This window comes from Argopecten irradians, chromosome 6 (genome assembly GCF_041381155.1).
Source record: "Argopecten irradians isolate NY chromosome 6, Ai_NY, whole genome shotgun sequence".
Taxonomy (NCBI): domain Eukaryota; kingdom Metazoa; phylum Mollusca; class Bivalvia; order Pectinida; family Pectinidae; genus Argopecten; species Argopecten irradians.
Genome location: NC_091139.1, coordinates 7,880,252 through 7,897,292, shown reverse-complemented (window position 1 = coordinate 7,897,292; position 17,041 = coordinate 7,880,252). Strand labels below are relative to the sequence as shown.

At 33.6% G+C, this 17,041-nt stretch overlaps 1 protein-coding gene across 3 annotated transcripts in view; it reads right to left on the bottom strand.

The window, feature by feature from the left end:
- Nucleotides 1–3,327: 3,327 nt before the first annotated feature.
- Nucleotides 3,328–17,041, bottom strand: part of LOC138324869 (scavenger receptor class F member 1-like) — a 28,673-nt gene continuing 14,959 nt past the window's right edge. For 2 of the 3 annotated variants that reach the window (XM_069270087.1, XM_069270085.1), the window contains 9 exons: nucleotides 14,417–14,503; nucleotides 13,520–13,612; nucleotides 12,466–12,561; nucleotides 11,763–11,858; nucleotides 9,853–9,945; nucleotides 9,553–9,648; nucleotides 6,278–6,373; nucleotides 3,589–3,629; nucleotides 3,328–3,425 (listed from right to left, as the gene is read on the bottom strand). In XM_069270087.1, coding sequence (XP_069126188.1) covers nucleotides 3,366–3,425; nucleotides 3,589–3,629; nucleotides 6,278–6,373; nucleotides 9,553–9,648; nucleotides 9,853–9,945; nucleotides 11,763–11,858; nucleotides 12,466–12,561; nucleotides 13,520–13,612; nucleotides 14,417–14,503 — 758 coding nt within the window. In that variant the 3' untranslated portion in view covers nucleotides 3,328–3,365. The remainder of the gene's footprint in view (nucleotides 3,426–3,588; nucleotides 3,630–6,277; nucleotides 6,374–9,552; nucleotides 9,649–9,852; nucleotides 9,946–11,762; nucleotides 11,859–12,465; nucleotides 12,562–13,519; nucleotides 13,613–14,416; nucleotides 14,504–17,041) is intronic. The other variant, XM_069270086.1, reaches the window with a different exon arrangement.

Below are 17,041 nucleotides of genomic sequence, written 5' to 3'. Positions count from 1 at the left end.
TGATTTATATTGGCTCATTTACAGTCGCATGATGTACAAAAGACATGTACATTTGTGTTGGGTGAAGATTATGATTAGAATGTCAGTACAATGTATCTGGAAGGTTATGACTCTTTATTTTATGGAAACAGGTAACACGACGATCAATATGATACAGATTTCAATAATAATATAATGAAGCTAATATAGATATCTCAACAGCATATAAATGTTAACTAATGAAGGTTATCAGTATACATTGGTTATATTTAGAATGTTCTTGATTACACTTGATAAGTTGACAGTGAAAAGTCATCGGCATTGTCCAAAATGTTGTTGGCAAATATCCCTATGCAATTATTTACTCGTGTAGCGATGTCAATGTAACACATTTATAGATTTGTTTTAACCTTTAATAAATGTCTTATATGTGTCGAAATACATCTAAAATTATCTCGCCGGAACGATTTATTTTCTCTCGAGCTTCGCCGTCTAGAAAATAACTCTTGACAGAGAAACAATTCGAAAAATATTGCTCCTCAGCATGCCACCATTGTATATTGGTGAGATGCTTATTTCTTATATCATGTATTCATTATTTATAAGCAAAAATTATAGAACATATAAACAATCCTTATAATGTTAGAACAATGAGAAAAAGTAGACCCACCATCACCGTAATCGTTCAAAGTGGAAGATGATATTAAATACAATAATAAATTCGTTAGATGTTGCTTAATACAACATAATAAAGTAATAAATGTCATAGCAAGACATTAACAAAAAACATCTTATAGAATACCAATGTCAAAAGATATTGACCTACCAAGATAAAGTCACCGATTCTATTCTAAATACCGACAGATATGCAGTTTCAACATTAAGCTAATATTTTTTCGTAATTAGTTTTTCTTCAAAGAAACTATCTTGAACTTTTGGATAGTAATATCAATGAAAACTTCTTTTGGATTATGTTATATTTAAAGGGGAGGTAAATCGTGAGTTAAATTTATCAAATTGTAGTAGAAACTCAGATTTTTAATATGCTGTATACATATACATATCATTATATATCTATGTTTTTGCTTACAGAACATTTAGATTTTAACTGATAAAACATTAAAAAATGTTAGATTTGTAAATAAAAAACGACCTATTTTAAAGAAAACTATACAAGTGCCTGGAAAATTGCAATAAAGAGAAAATACGACATTGTACAAAAAACGAGAACAGACACAATGAACAAAGGTTTCATTAACCAATTGGTTTATCTTGGTTTGCTTAAATAAAGTAACAGCGAGGGAATATTTAAAGATGAGGGAGGCTGGAAAAACCGGATTATTCAATTTAACACAAACAATTTTTTGTTAATCTAGTTTTTGTACTTAATCTGTACATAAGGTAAAAAACGATGATAGATAAACTCTTTTTATCGTGTATACATGAAATATATATTATTAGTTATAATTAGACAAAGGATGATGTCTATTACAAATAACACTTAATTATTGTGACGTATGTTATATGTAAGACAGTCTAACACTGCGCTTGTGTAGAAAATTTCGTTGTTTTGTGGCTGATGTGGAACCACGAAAATAAAAAGTACGAAAAGACTGTGTTCGTTATTGGAATCGCTATTGCGTAGGCTAAATACGAACCGAAAACATTAAAAGCAACAAACCAAGAAAATCCACAAATATTTCATTTTCTACAGTAGACATGAGTATGACATGGCTTTGAAAATATGCAAGATGTTCCATAAGGTTATAATACTTTCGAAGTTAAATATTTTGTTAAATTCACAGTACTAGGATTTCAACAGCAAGAGCTACAAATTAAACTATTCTACTTGCACAAAAACAGCTGCACAAACTTATCGAGCTAGCCTATGTAATGTTTTGAGAAATGAACCATCGAGGACAGTATGGCTAAATCTTGAACGTTATTTAAATCTGTTAACTAATAATGTAAAATGTTTTCACAAGCTTAATGAACTTTAATTTTCAAAGCTGTTTGGACTATCAATTCATGACTACATTGACATCCAGAGTATTCTAATTTGATCCGATAGCAGACAAGTGGATCTTTAAAAAGGGGGAATTTTGCCGAAGTGGATATACATTACATAAATCAAATTCACATATGTTCCCATCTATTCTTTGATACCTTCGTAGATGTTTTTGACGTTGTCCACTTTAGTCGCATCTAATCCCGAGTAGTTACTGTTTTCACAACTGCTACCTTAATAAGATAGAACAAATATTTAAAGATGATTTTAATTTGAAAAAAAGGCTTTATCGTTAAGATAATACAGATGTAATTCAATATGTTAAAACATTGTGCATTGCCTGAAGATCACCCCATATAATATGATTTATCATAATTAGTTTACTTTGTTTATGCTCATAATGCCGTTGAAAGATATGTGCTAAAATGTTATGGAGAAAGGATTACAGAAAAGCTCGAATAGAACGATATCGGCCTGAAAGAATTTTCGTTTGTAACAAGATAAAATATTTTCCCGATTCTAGCACCATATACTATTAGAATTATTAACATTTGTTCTACGAATTAATATAACGACTTTGTTGAGGTGAACGGACACATTAATTAGTGTCCGTTCACCTCATTTATCTAGCAATTTTACACTCAAATGACAAATTGCCAATCAGTTAAATGAACATTTTTTGTGAAGATGATTCTTCATAATGCATGTGATATCTATGATTATATTCAATTAAAACTTAGTTCCTATGTTTATTGAATTTCTGTTGTTTGGAAATAAAAGTTAAAAATAAAAGTTAAGACCGTGTTTATTTCCATTGTCATTTCTATTCCAATTATCTTTACAACGAACGTTTCGTACAGTGAATGTCATCTATAGGTCTCCTGGAGTTCATGGCATTTTAAAATCGCGTTTATATGAATGTAACTATCAGTTGGTCGTTTCCTGGAGTTTAAGCAAAAGACTTACGACTTTGCTGCATTCCAAACGTTTCTGGTGGGCCATTAGGCGATTTCGTCTTCTTTCTAAAGTATGATGTTTAAATAAAACAAACATACAAAATATGTGTTAACAAGCACATAATTCTCGGTTTTCTTTTCCGTAATGCATAATAATCAAAGAAAACGATCTAGGGAAATGTAAACGGAATTGGCTTTATTTTGTTATTGCTAATAATTAATCAAATATTAAATGTCTTTTTTGTAAATTATATTCTGTCCTAATGGAATATTTTCACCCAGACAATCAACCCTAGTTACATATATGCTATTACTTTTAGAAATCATTTAAGCATATTAATTCTCAATTGATACGTTTACTTACTTGGAAGTATATTTACTTACGCCTGTCGTAGATAAATCACAATCGAGCAGATATTGAATCAAACAGAAATTCCAAGGGCAATTCCCAGAACAGCGAACCCGATATACCATTCGGTGGTCTGAAGAAAAGAACATTTTTATCATGCATAACTGCCATATTACGTCTAATATGCTATTTTTTATGATTGTGTAAATACATTGATTCAGGGCTGTGTCATTAATTTCATGTGAATTGCTTTTAACTACCTATTTGTGAGTAAAAAATATAAATTTCAAACTTACCAAACCAGTGCTGTTGCCTGTTTGCTTTTCTGATAATGGTACTAGTTAAATAAAAATTAAACAAGATCAGATAAAATGTATCAATTGAAAACTTTATTTAATCGTTGACAAGGAGCCACAAAGCGTGGAATTATCCCCCGCGCCCCGCAGCTGGTATAAAAACTCAAATACACCAAGGTCAATGTAACAATTATTCAAGTATAACTTTAAATGTATACGAGTATTGTAAAACTGAAATCAAAGCAGGTAACATAAGGAAACTGTAATTTAATTGGTAGTTTTTAATGAGTTTCCATGGTAACAGGAAAAAAATTTTAAAAAAATGTAGGTCCATAATAGGAGATTTCAGAAAAGATGGCGTGACGTCACAGAAAGTTTACATCCGGGTCCTCAAAGGTACAAACACAGTATGGCGACTGATAAAAACAATAACAGATACGTACATCCCTGCTTCAAAATAGATACTTTGTCAAAAGTTTGCGCTTTCATACTTGCAAATTCTGATTTTGAAATGGTTTCTTATTGTTTCACAGGTTACGGATGTTAACATTTTTATATTTTCATTTGTTTATTGCTAAATTTTAGTGTCGAAGCCACCTATCGAAGCGCTGCCGGGCCATCACACGCAGGCCTACCCGATTTTGTTCATACGTATAAGTTCAGGTTGTGAAAAGGTGTATGATCTATTTCAATGTATAATTTTCTGTTATACGTGAAAAACTGTTCACAATACGATATGATATAAACAAAACGTGAACCACCTGACCAGACTACGGCCGCTCGTGTATGGCTTCGTCGCTGGTAGATCACCGCAGGCCACAGCATTGTTGGGGAAATAAATCATATTTATAAATACCAACACTTTTATCTCAAAAAGTACTTGTTTAAGATATATATTCGTTATTTAATATGTACATGTTGTTTTAATGGAATACTCTTGTATCATAACAAAATTACGAATAGTAATTAAACTACTGTTTTACACGTACACGTATGGCTGCCGATCTCGTAAAATAATATGGTGAATTTCATGCTGCAGATTTCATTTTCAATATTTCATTTTCAGCCGCTTTTATGCCATGGACTGCTATGTTAAGTCTCAAACTGAAGTGGTATTACTTTTAGATAATTGGAATACATATTAGGTAGACTTCATTTAAATTGATATAAATTACAGATCGTAGTACTGTAAATGCCGATACATTGAGCACGGCTTCGAGAATCCAAAATACTCAAAGTTTTATTTAAAAATATGATAAAAAGAACCTACAAACTGACTCATTTGTATGTTATAAACTAAATCCCAAAATTGATGACAAAAAAATAACCAAAATACGTAATTTAATGACACTGAAAATGGACGAAATCGGGTTCTCGGCTGTACTGTAATGGCTGCCGTGGGCTTGGGGTAATCTACGAAAGCAAATGTTTAATTTTGCACTAATCACACATCGTAAAGTGTTTTATCAAGAAACACTTCGAAAACAGTAATTGCTTATAATTATATTTTGAGGGACTTTGAATTTAATTTGTAATTTCAAGTTGATATTTGCAATATATCTGTCAATGTTTATATGTAATGGCGACCGTGTGTTCTCGTAGCGGTAGAAAATGGAGTATAAACAGAGTAAAATATATGAATACTATATGTTTAAATTTGTATATTATTGTAAAATATTTTTATTTACACTTTTTGAAATGTAAATAACGCAATAGTTCTCGGATTGGCGTACTATTTATTACAATAAAATGTAAACAAACATCACAAGCGGCTGTGTTCACATAATGTTTATGTGTACAGATATAAGAGTTGTACCTTTGAGCGCACGGATGTATCTTTGTGTGACGTCATCGCCATCTTTTCTGAAATCTCCTATATCAAATTTATTATTTACTTTTGGTCTGCAGCATCCTTGAATGAAAGAAAGTTAGAAAACAAACTTTATATAAACCAAAGGTCTTGACCCCAGGAGCCAAAGAAGTTGGCTGAATAGGGAATTATTTTGCAAATTATCTGGGTTTTTTTCTCCTGCTAGGGCACTTGTTGGATGTATACAGAAAGTTTCATTGAGCTGCGTTGAACAATTTTAGAGTCATAGTCAGGAAACCAAAAGAAACATTAATTTGGTGTTTTCACTAACTTTCAATGGTAAGGGTGAACTTTCCCCAAAATGGAGGGTCCGCAATAGCACAAAGCACAGCTAGAGTACTTGTCCTTGTCTGATTTATACAGAACATTGAACGGTTATTTAGTTATAGCCCGGAAAAGAATATCGGACGGACGGACGGATGGACGGAAGGACGGACGGACGAACAGATACCAAGTAAATATCTTCAAACACGTTTCCCGGGAGATAATTAGTAGTTCTGTACATGCCCATCCATATATCTTATGCTGACTAAATAAATTTAAATAATTAAACTTATTAATTGTTTACTTGTCGATATTTAGTCAAGTTTGATTGATTCTTCATACAGTACAATTTTGATTGGGTCAGTAATAGTGTTCTTGATATTTGCTACTCTGCTCACTCACTCTTTTGAATTATTTAAACAGGTGTGGCCGTCATGATATTGATGATAAATTCATCAAATGAGACAAACATATAATTAGAAAAGTATGGTAAATAGTCAGTAAATACTGTAAACATTGGCAAAACAAATGAATACGAATTTAAAAAGGTCTTACTCAGGCACTGGCCATCTTGTATGCTGCAAAGGTTATTTCCGCAGTTAGCTGGACATGCCTGGTCACAGACATTACCGTGAAAGCCAGAAATGCATTCTATAAAAGGAAAAGAACAAACATTATTTATTTTATCAAAACAAGGCATGATCAATTCGCCATTAGCCGATTAAAGTTTAAGAGATATATTATCAAGTTGAGGATGTAATTAATAGATGGTCTTGTCATGACATCATTCAGATATTCGACGACGTAGATGGCTTCCCTACGTAGGTTATTAATATGTACACTGAATGTTACGCGCAACAACAACTACTATAATGGATAATTTCATCACTTCTGTACATCATTTGAAACTTTGATTAAGCTAACTAAATTGTAGAAGTTATACAATCAAGCATTAAATTAACGCTGTACCTCACCATTTATTCATATTGATAAAAACATGCATGGATTACAAAAAACCCAAATTCAAATGAAAATAAGTGTACATTGTAAATTTAACATCACTGGAGTTTTTTGCGGCATCTTTAAAGGCCCACTACTATTCATGAACGGCTTTTAATTTTTTAAAATGGGAATGTAAAACGAGATCGATAATTTTGTCGAGTCGCAAAAGTTATTAACTTGCCGTTAATACTAAATGTATCATCGCCTTCTGAACAATTTAATTTAAATAAATAAAATGTTAATTTTCATAGCGCGAGTTGTCCTTTGTTTCCCGCTGTCATCTAAATACCGCGCGGTAGTTCAAATTTTACGCAGGAATCTTGCATATGTTTTGTGTTGTAATCTCGTCTAAGGCCAGCGGTATATATCTTTTCGATTATTATTTTTTTTAAGAATCTTTATATTTTGCTCCGGAAAGGTAGTGGGCATTTAATTAAGATATAAGTGTAATATCTGGTATGGATTTATGTAATAAATTGCATGTCTCATCAATAACAAAAACATAACAAGTATTAGCTTCCCAAAAATCTAAGAAGGCTACCATACCGCATTATTTATTAGGAAGCAATAATAGGAAAGATTGACGAATTGTTCTGTTCACAGTTAGCTGCCATAGTTCTTATGACAATTCATTTTTGAAGAATGATAATTTAAATGCTTTCACATTGAATGTAAAAGATAATCAACTTCATGATATTCATGAAAGGGCCACTAGGCTACCTTTCCAAAACAAAAAAGTCTCTTTAAAACATAATAAAATTGATAATGATGACCAAAGATGATGTTACAACACAAACGAAGTTGAAGTTTTGCCGTCTTGCGCAGAAAGTCAACTACTTTTAACACGACGTCGGGAAATTAACGTTTTGTTTATTTTAATAAAGTTGTTCAGAAGGTGTAGTGGGCCTTTTCCTAATGCTAACAAGTTGTCTGTCTAATATACACTGTACCGATATACATGTACATGTACTTGGATAAGTTGGAGAAATACATAATATAGATATACGCATAGAAACAAGCATACCATTTCGTTTAAACTGTACTTTACTTTAGCGCATACAGTTCCACAAATACCCCGTAAGTAAAGACTAAATTTGTTCCATCATTTCCCATGCAAGGGACATTTTTTACAAGTAGGTCATGACCACCTAGCTATAACAGTACTAGTAAGGCTATATATAGATCCTCCACGCGCTTTCTATTCAGTATGTGTAGCGCCGCCTTGTGTGATTTCTGAGATTGATGTCCGACAACCAGAAAAAAACATTTGGACTTCTCTAGGATTATCATTATGCTAGCAATTAATGAATATCGTGGATGCCGTGCCAGATTTTTAAACTGTCAAAAAATTTGCCACGGCAGTCAGGGTACAGATGGCGAACGCCACAGGACGTAATAAAACGAGATTGACGTAACAAAACGTAACAGTGCGTACGAGGCCGTAACAAAACTTCCAGACGGTCCGTGGTGGAACGGGCAGCAAGCACGTACCCCGGAATCTCACGGTGATTTCAAGTTTTGTGACGTTCTGTTGAGTTTTGTCCACGTTTCATCACGGTTGATGCAGATTGGCTGCACGTTTTATGCCGTTTTGTCAAGATTTGTCAAGGTTTTGACGGCAAGCCAAGGTGGAAGATAGCCGTTTCGATGCGTTCTGTCAAGGCACATCACGGCTTGTAGCGGTTGAAAGCCCGACGTGATACGGCGTGTTGGGTCTTATTACGGTCTTACGTTGCAAGCAATATATAATGGAGTATCATTGCCTGGCCTGGTAGATATTTGCTACTTCATGGAGTTATTTGTATTAATAAATAGAAATAGTCAATATCAAACACATTTAAACCATCAAATTATACCAAAGCTATTATTGCAAAAGGCAGATTAAGTGAGAACCATAACAGAAAAACAATTATTTGTGTAGAAACACTTGGATATAATAATTATAATTTTGTAATCAAAACATGTTTGAAATGACATTTTCGTCAATAAATATTGTTTCATTTGCTCAAAAAAGCCCGGCATCAGACTTTCATCCCTAGTAAGACTTGGCGAACCGTGAAAAACGTATCGGAGCTTGATCGTAACGTCTAAAACGTAGCAGACCTCATCAGATCGTAACAGGCCTAGAGAGAACGTAGTGGTATCCTTGATAGACCGTGCTTAAGCCGTAGTGTACCTGTAACCTCGAGCTCCGGGAAGAGCACTTTCCCCTATATCCACGGCCCACCACGTAATCCGTAAAAAACCGTGGCAAAACTTCACAAGACCTAGCTGAACTTGAATACAGAGACAAAAATAGCCGAAATTCCACGGCACACCACGTTCCGGGCAAACGGGGCTACCGTGGTCGCCGGGAACATAGTGTAAACCTAGCATAATGATTATTTGTTTGCAATAATTTCCCCACTGATACCCCTTACACACATGAAATCTTCAACAACAAGTAACCAATCAACACGCGTAACTCGTTTTGGCCAGCCAATCAAAGAGAACAGACTATTTATAACCATGTGAAATCCCTACAACATGGCAGGCCAAGCGACCGATTATAAAAGCTACCATCCCAGGATGGTAGCAATAACTCAAATATTTGTTTACATGCATTGATTGCATAAATGATTATTACACATGGCGACGGTTTACATATAAAAATACTTAAGAAATACCCCCAGAAGGACAATGATATTTTTAACTAGCTATAATATTGACTAGATGGAAGCTGCTATTTTTTGTCAGCTTTGATATAAGTAACGCTTTATTTGCCTCAGAAATCGTTTAAAGCATTGTTTTGCCTAAAGGACTAATACTTATATAACGGTTTCATTTACCTGTACACAGGCCGTTGTCCTTGTGGCACATGTTGTTTTTACAGTTTTCAGGACATGGCTTGTCACATCGGTTCCCAAAGAAGCCACTATCACAGTCTGGGAGAAAAGTTAGTAGATACGTTGATACCATAATAGTATGCTGATATCATAGCAATCATTCATATACTCGAAAATAGGTTTTCTAAGATTGGTACATCTAGAATGATTATACATCTTTGATCGAAATACGGATGTGTAATCTAAATGAATAACTTTTTACAGGACATCAAAGCATGAATATCAAAGTGACATGTTACTCACGTAGACAGTTCCCCGATGTTATATCACACGTGTTAGCACTACAACCAGTCGGACATGGTGTACAGGTAGGTCCGTAGTAGCCATCGTTACAGTCTGAAAACCAGAGGGATCTTGGCGCCCACCAAAGAATGATCTATGTTTGACAATGGAAAGAGGTATCTTTTCCCTGCTTTTTAAACTTTTTCAAACATACTACATATAAAATTTCAGACAGATCGCTTAAGTACTTTCTAAGAAATAGCTGTAACAAACTTCAACAATGAAATCCAAGATGGCGGCCGATTGGCCATATCGTTGACCGATCAATTTCAAAAAGCATTATGCACAACTAGGGCCCTAGGGCCTAGGGAAACCTACATATGAAATTTGAGACAGATCCATTCAGTACTTTTTGAGGAATACGATAACAAACTTTAACTATAAAAATCCAAATGGCTGCCTGGCGCCATCTTTTTACAAATCGGTTAAAAGAAATATATGCACAATAGCGAACCCACATAAAATTTGAACTTTAAAATACTATAAAAAAAACAACCAAAATCCAAGATGGCTGCCTGGCGGCCATCTTGTTTACAAATCGGTCACAAAATGCAATATGCACAACTAGGACCATAGGGGAACCTACATATGACATTTGAGAATGATCCCTTAAGTAATTTCAGAAAAAAAAAGGTAAAAAACTTTAAAAATCAATATCCAAGATGGCTGCCTGGTAGCCATCTTGTTGACCGATCAGTCCCAAAAGGCATTATGCACAACTAAGGCCCTAGGGAAACCTACATATAAAATTTGAGACAGATATCATTCAGTTCTTTTTGAGAAATAGCTATAACAAACTTTAACAATCAAAATCCAAGATGGCTGCCTGGCGGCCATCTTGTTGACTGATCGGTCACAAAATGCAACATGCACAACTAGGACCGTAGGGGACCCTACATATGAGATTTGAGAATGATCCCTTCAGCACTTTCTTAGAAATAAAGGTAACAATCTTTAACTATCAAAATCCAAGATGGCGGCTGGTCGGCGATCTTGTTGAAGGATCAGTCCAAAAATGCAATATGCACAACTAGGGCCCTAGGGGTACCTACATATAAAATTTTAAAAAGATCCCTTTAATACTTTCTGAGAAATAGCGGTAACAAGAATTGTTAATGGACGGACGGACGGACAGACGGACCATGGACCACGGACGAAAGGCGATTTGAATAACCCACCATCTGATGATGGTGGGCTAAAAATGTATTGTCCTCCGTATCATAAGTTTTAATGTTGACTTTAGACTGTACCTTTGCGTAAATCAATGTGAATTTAATCTTAATGTTTCTTGTGGAAAACATCTAAGTTTCCACCACACTCAATGGAATATATCTGTTATTCATTAAAAAAAAACAAGGGATGTTATTTATATAGTATTAAGGTACCCAAATGAGAGTTCTATTGATATATTTCAGGAGTTTCATGAGACATTTTTTTTATATTTACCACAAACACAAGTACAATTTTCAAGTATAATTTCATGACAGATCAGAGAAAATGAACACTATCAGATTTGTGTATTATTATCGCATGACTACAATCACCTGCATTTCGAAAAATTAAACATTGAAATATGTTACAAAAATCGAAAGGAAACCACTTCCTTATTACGTCGTCCTCTAGTTATGCAATATTATTTTTGTAACGTGACGTCACGACGAAATTCCCTGCGCTCCAGCGCCCCAGGTCGCATTTAGGTAGTGGCAAAAGATATATCATACGGATTATGTGCAAAATAACCAATTCCAGCTCGAACTAAACTAGTGACATACAATTATCAAGCATATATGAAGTCACTGGATTTCAAGCGGATTGCATGAAAAATGGCCATTTCAATGTTAATCTACAATATCGTTATTTATTTTACTTACCTATACACACCCCACTATCCTTGTTACACGTGCGGTTCTCACAGTTTCCAGGACATGTCTGGTCACAGTGGTTCCCAAAGAAGCCGACATCACATTCTAGGGAAAGCAACTGTATGTGTATGCATTTCATTCATATTAACAGAAAAAAGGTATGTTACGAAAACAGATGCGTATTATAGTATTATTATCGTTAACCCTGCCCACATTGTGGTCAGTGTGTGGCATGCGGACTAGCTCCACCATTGCACATTATTACAGCTACGTTACGTAGGCCGAAACCAAACCTGCGACTGGGCAATAAAGTAACGTATGTGCATAACCACTCCAATTAGTTTATTTTATTTTGCTTCTTACAGTTTAGGAGTACAAAGACTGCGAAACATCATCATTAATGATACCATATATCAATACGTATGTTTGCTCTATATATTCAGCTATGAAAACCTTACGGGAGTCAGGCTTGGTTATGGGTATAGTGTACACAAAGACATATAACTCGGCAGTAGAGCGTTCGGCTAGTGTTCGGAGGCCCTGGGTTCGAATCCCGGTTTGGTCGCTACATTTTCTCCTCTCCTGTTACGCTCGTATACCTGCTTAATCCAAAACTAATGCAAGAGCAATGATCGAGTGACTCAGGATCGAATAAGGTTTGCTTTAAAGTTTGATTGCGTCATATTAAGTACGGTAAAAGTACATGCCATACCTGCGCACTGACCATTGACCTTGTTACAGACATTGTTTTTACAGTTAGACGGACAGTTCTGATCACAATGATCACTGTAGAAACCAACGTCACAGTCTGGAAAATATGCAAAAAATATATAAATGTAAGTAGTATTAATATATAATCGATGAGATAGAAATCAAATTGATTAACTTAAGATCACAGTTATTAATATTCCTATGTTTAAATGTCTGATTCATACAGTGTTTTGTTTTGGGGTTCAAATCAGCATCATAATTTAGGTTATCATGTATTCATTCGAAATTTTTCACTTTTAAGATGCAAGATAAGATTGGATAAAGACTATTGGATGTAAATTATTAAGAATTATTTTGAAAAACCTCTTCTGTGTAAATACCTTTTACCTCAATCCGATAAATTATCAGTATAACAATGGTCAATTTTCAAAACAAAAGGCAAAATAATAATAATAATAATAATAATCGAAAAAAAGAGAGAAAAAAAGAAACAAAAAACAAAAGATGATTTCAGAATAATTTGTAATAAGTAGCAATTCCTAATGAGACCAATTACAAGTTAGTTAAACAGAGAAACGGTTATTTTAAACAGTGAAAATTATTCGATGAATTTATTTGAAGGGTGCGCTTAACAGCGGTATAATATTTTGTTCACTATATTCTTATTTGAATATATCAGGTGTTATACGTGTACAAGGTTCAGAATTTCATGCAAGCATCAATTGAAATAAAACAGTCCCATAATTTAAACTTTACTGTATCAATGACCATTGGTCATCTTATTAACACATATTACAAAACATGAAACGTAAATAAATATTCAAAATTTCAAAAAACATTATAATTGGATTTTTTATTTAATGTTAAAATATTATGTTTTATTACCATTGTCATTGTTTTCAATTATATGTTTTTTTTCGGATTTTGACTTGTATACATTTCATTGCGTCTGATTTTAAACCAATGTAAATGTTGTTGTTTTCGTAGGCTAAAAAATGATACATAATTTATGCAGAAACATAATTACATATACCACATATTTAAGAACCACATACGGTTACAGTTCCCCGATATTGTATCACACGTGTTGGTTAAACAGCCAGTCGAACATGGCAAACAGGTAGGTCCGTAGTATCCATCATTACAATCTAACAAAGAGAAGCATATCAGATCAGACGATTAGTCATTTTTTTTCAAAATAAGCATAACAAATAAATAAAAATACAAATATGAATAAGTCCTCTCACAGAAGGAGACTTTTTGTCGTTCGCACTTTCAATGTTACACATACGCTCACTTACACCTAAGAAACGAAAAGTCGTTCGTAAATGGTATTGTGTAATCCTAACTACACGGGAGACAATGATATATATACATGTATATATATAAGTTTTTAGTACTTTTTTATATGCATTATATACATTTATTTATTATAGTTATCTCGACGGTTCTTCGCTTGTGTCGGTATCAATGTTCCTCTGAATTTGTGTTTCAACTTGAAAAATAAATAATTCAAAGGATTTCCTATAGAAACATATTCGTTTGAACTTAACCGAAATTCATACTTGGTGTTGATGCAGAAATTATCGGAATCATCCATAGTATGGAACTTACTTCCCTTACCTCAAATTTCTCCATAGGGAAATTTGGTGGCCATTTTGGAAAAAATGCATACTATTTATATACATTCCTTTTATCAAAAAGATAGACTTACGTGGGGACGTAATTTCGGTGGTTTTAGTGAAATAACGAAAATGCCAAAAAATGAAAAAACCCTCGAAATATAATAATTTCACTACACAAAAATGAGATGCGAAAAATTCAAATGTTTTAACACTTTTTTATTTTATATGTTGTAAAACTTTCTGCGGTTGTCTTGTTATTATCTAACTATGGACAAAATTAGACTCAATCTTAGCATATTTAAGACAGATTGTGGCAAATATACTTACAACATTCTCCGGATGTTGGAAGACATGTGTTACAGTTTAGGCAGTCATCATTACAATGTCCATTTCCAAACTTCCCAGAAGGACAGCCTGGCTCACATATATTTAAAAACAAGTGTTTACTGCATGCATATAGTTCTTTCATCATATTTCCTTTGTTATGTATGACACTAAATACCTGTAGTTATTAGATAAGGGAGATAACTCCTATAGCTATATTATCAATATATCCTATAAAGTTCATATAATTAATTTAGGTTATAGAAATTTCTAGAATATTATCATGTAAAACAAATATGTTTGTAAACATGTTGATTATAAGTAGGGATCTAGAATGGTCTATTTCCAGAATGTTCTGTGGGTTTATTTGTTTACTGTATTTAGTTAGATACTTCTAGAAGTAGAAGGTTTTCCAATATTCTTGAATTATGGTTTAGCTATATATACTCCAGCTGCTTAAGGTTAATCAGAAAAGTGATGAGACCTGTAATAAGACATATCAAGAATTGTACAGCGCCATATATTATATTCAATTGGGAGAGCTATTGTGATTTATCTGTGAATTGTTACAACGCATTTTGTGGATTTATTCATATTGCCTGGAACTTTACAAATGATCTGTGGACATTCATTTTCCTCCTGGAGTTGGGAACATTATTAATTTGAAACCTGGAAGGATCAAGGATTATACCAGGACATTCGAATACAGATAAGTAACACTTTAAATCACCGTATTACTCTTGTACCACCACCAATTACTTTAGATATTATAAATAATTTCTGTATTATATTGTATATATAATTAAATTGTGTTTTGAATTCAGCTGCTAGTTTCTCATTTATGTTATTTGTTCTTGTAACAGAAATTGGGGGTTCGTGTCCGAGATCGATATTTTATTTGTGAAAGCTAACTTTGAAAAATTAATTAAGACATTTTCAAAATTTGTTTACAAACTATGAGTTTACATTTGAAACCATAATGAGGAAAAACGGTATAAAGCTAGTATATTAATAATCCGAAATAAAAGGCCAAAATAAATTCAAAGTAAAATCAAAATCATTTCTATGGAATATATATTCAGCCACTTTAGGGCCTTCTTCAGTCCGAAATAACACTAACATAACGTGTTCGTCTACATGTTTGTTTACATCTATTGTGTGCAGGTACGAAATGTCTCGGCCCGTTCGATGTTAAAGTGCCATCCCGGGAAGTTCTTTTGCAAGTTAATAAGAAGGATTTACTGTTATTGAGTAAACATTTAGGCCTAGACATTTGAAACCAACAGCTAAATAAACATGACTACTATGGAGGTAGAACAGTTTGTTAAATCGCCATCCCTGGAAGTTCATTTGCAAGTTAATAAGAAGGATTTACTGTTATTGAGTAAACATTTAGGCCTAGCTATCAAAACTAATTTAGGGAAAGCTGAAATTCGGAATGTAATTAAAAGATATTTTGTTGACAATGGCAAATTTGACTCTAGTGCGTTAGATAATATAGAGGACACAGTCACGTCTGAAATTCAAATTAGACAAATGGAACTTGAACATGAAATGAAACTAAGACAAATGGAAATAGAGAAAGAAATGAGAGAAACAGAAATAGAAAAGGAGTTAAAAGAAAAAGAAATAAACAAAGAAAGAGAGTTAAGGGAAAGAGCAATAAAGCAAAAAAAGAGAGTTAAGAGAAAAAGACATTGAAAGAGATCAGATGTTAGAGCTAGAGAAGCAGGAAATCAAAGCTGAAACAGAACTTAGAATTAAAGAATTAGAGCTAGCTTCTCAAGACAGTCCAAGTAATCCAACTTTTAGGGGTTAACAAGGAAACAGAGGTTTGATGTTAGTAGAAACATAAGGTTAGTTCTTCCTTATTTTTCTGCATTTTGAGAAAATAACTGACAGTATGAAATGGCCTGAAGATAATCTTAAAATGCTTCTTCAGAGTGTCTTGATTGGTAAAGCTAGAGACATTTATTCTTCTTTGTCTGTAGATGAGATTCCAAATTACCAAGTAGTCAAGAAAGCTATTTGAAAGCTTATGAGTTAGTACCTGAGGTTTACCGCCAGAAATTTCGAAACTCTAGAAAAAGAGATGAACAAACTCATGTAGAATTTGCCAGAGAAAAAGAACGATTGTTTAATAGGTGGTGTGATTCTAAAGAAATTGATGACAATATCGGTAAATTAAGGCAATTATTGTTGATAGAGGAGTTTAAACGTTGTGTCCACACAAACATAAAAAACTCATTTAGATGAGAGAAAAGTTGAAACACTTAGTGAAGCAGCTACAATGGCTGATGATTACGCTCTCACCCACAAAGTCTCATTTGCTAAAAACAGTTCTCAAGAGAGGTTCTAGTAAATTTGGTCAGGATAGGAACCCAACCTTTAGTGGCCCTTCTAACGGCAAACCTAAATTAGGTGATAAACTTAAGTCCGATTCTAAAACAGATCATAGGGCAGTTTGGGGTCTCCTTCTGGTCCTGTTTGTAATTACTGCAAGAAAGTAGGACATGTTATGTCTGAATGTTTTTCTCTCCAGCGTAAGGAGCAAAGGCGTAAACAGTCAGTTCCTTTTGTGTTAGCTATGTCAAAGCCTAGTCAGAAACTTAATGATATTATGGAAGA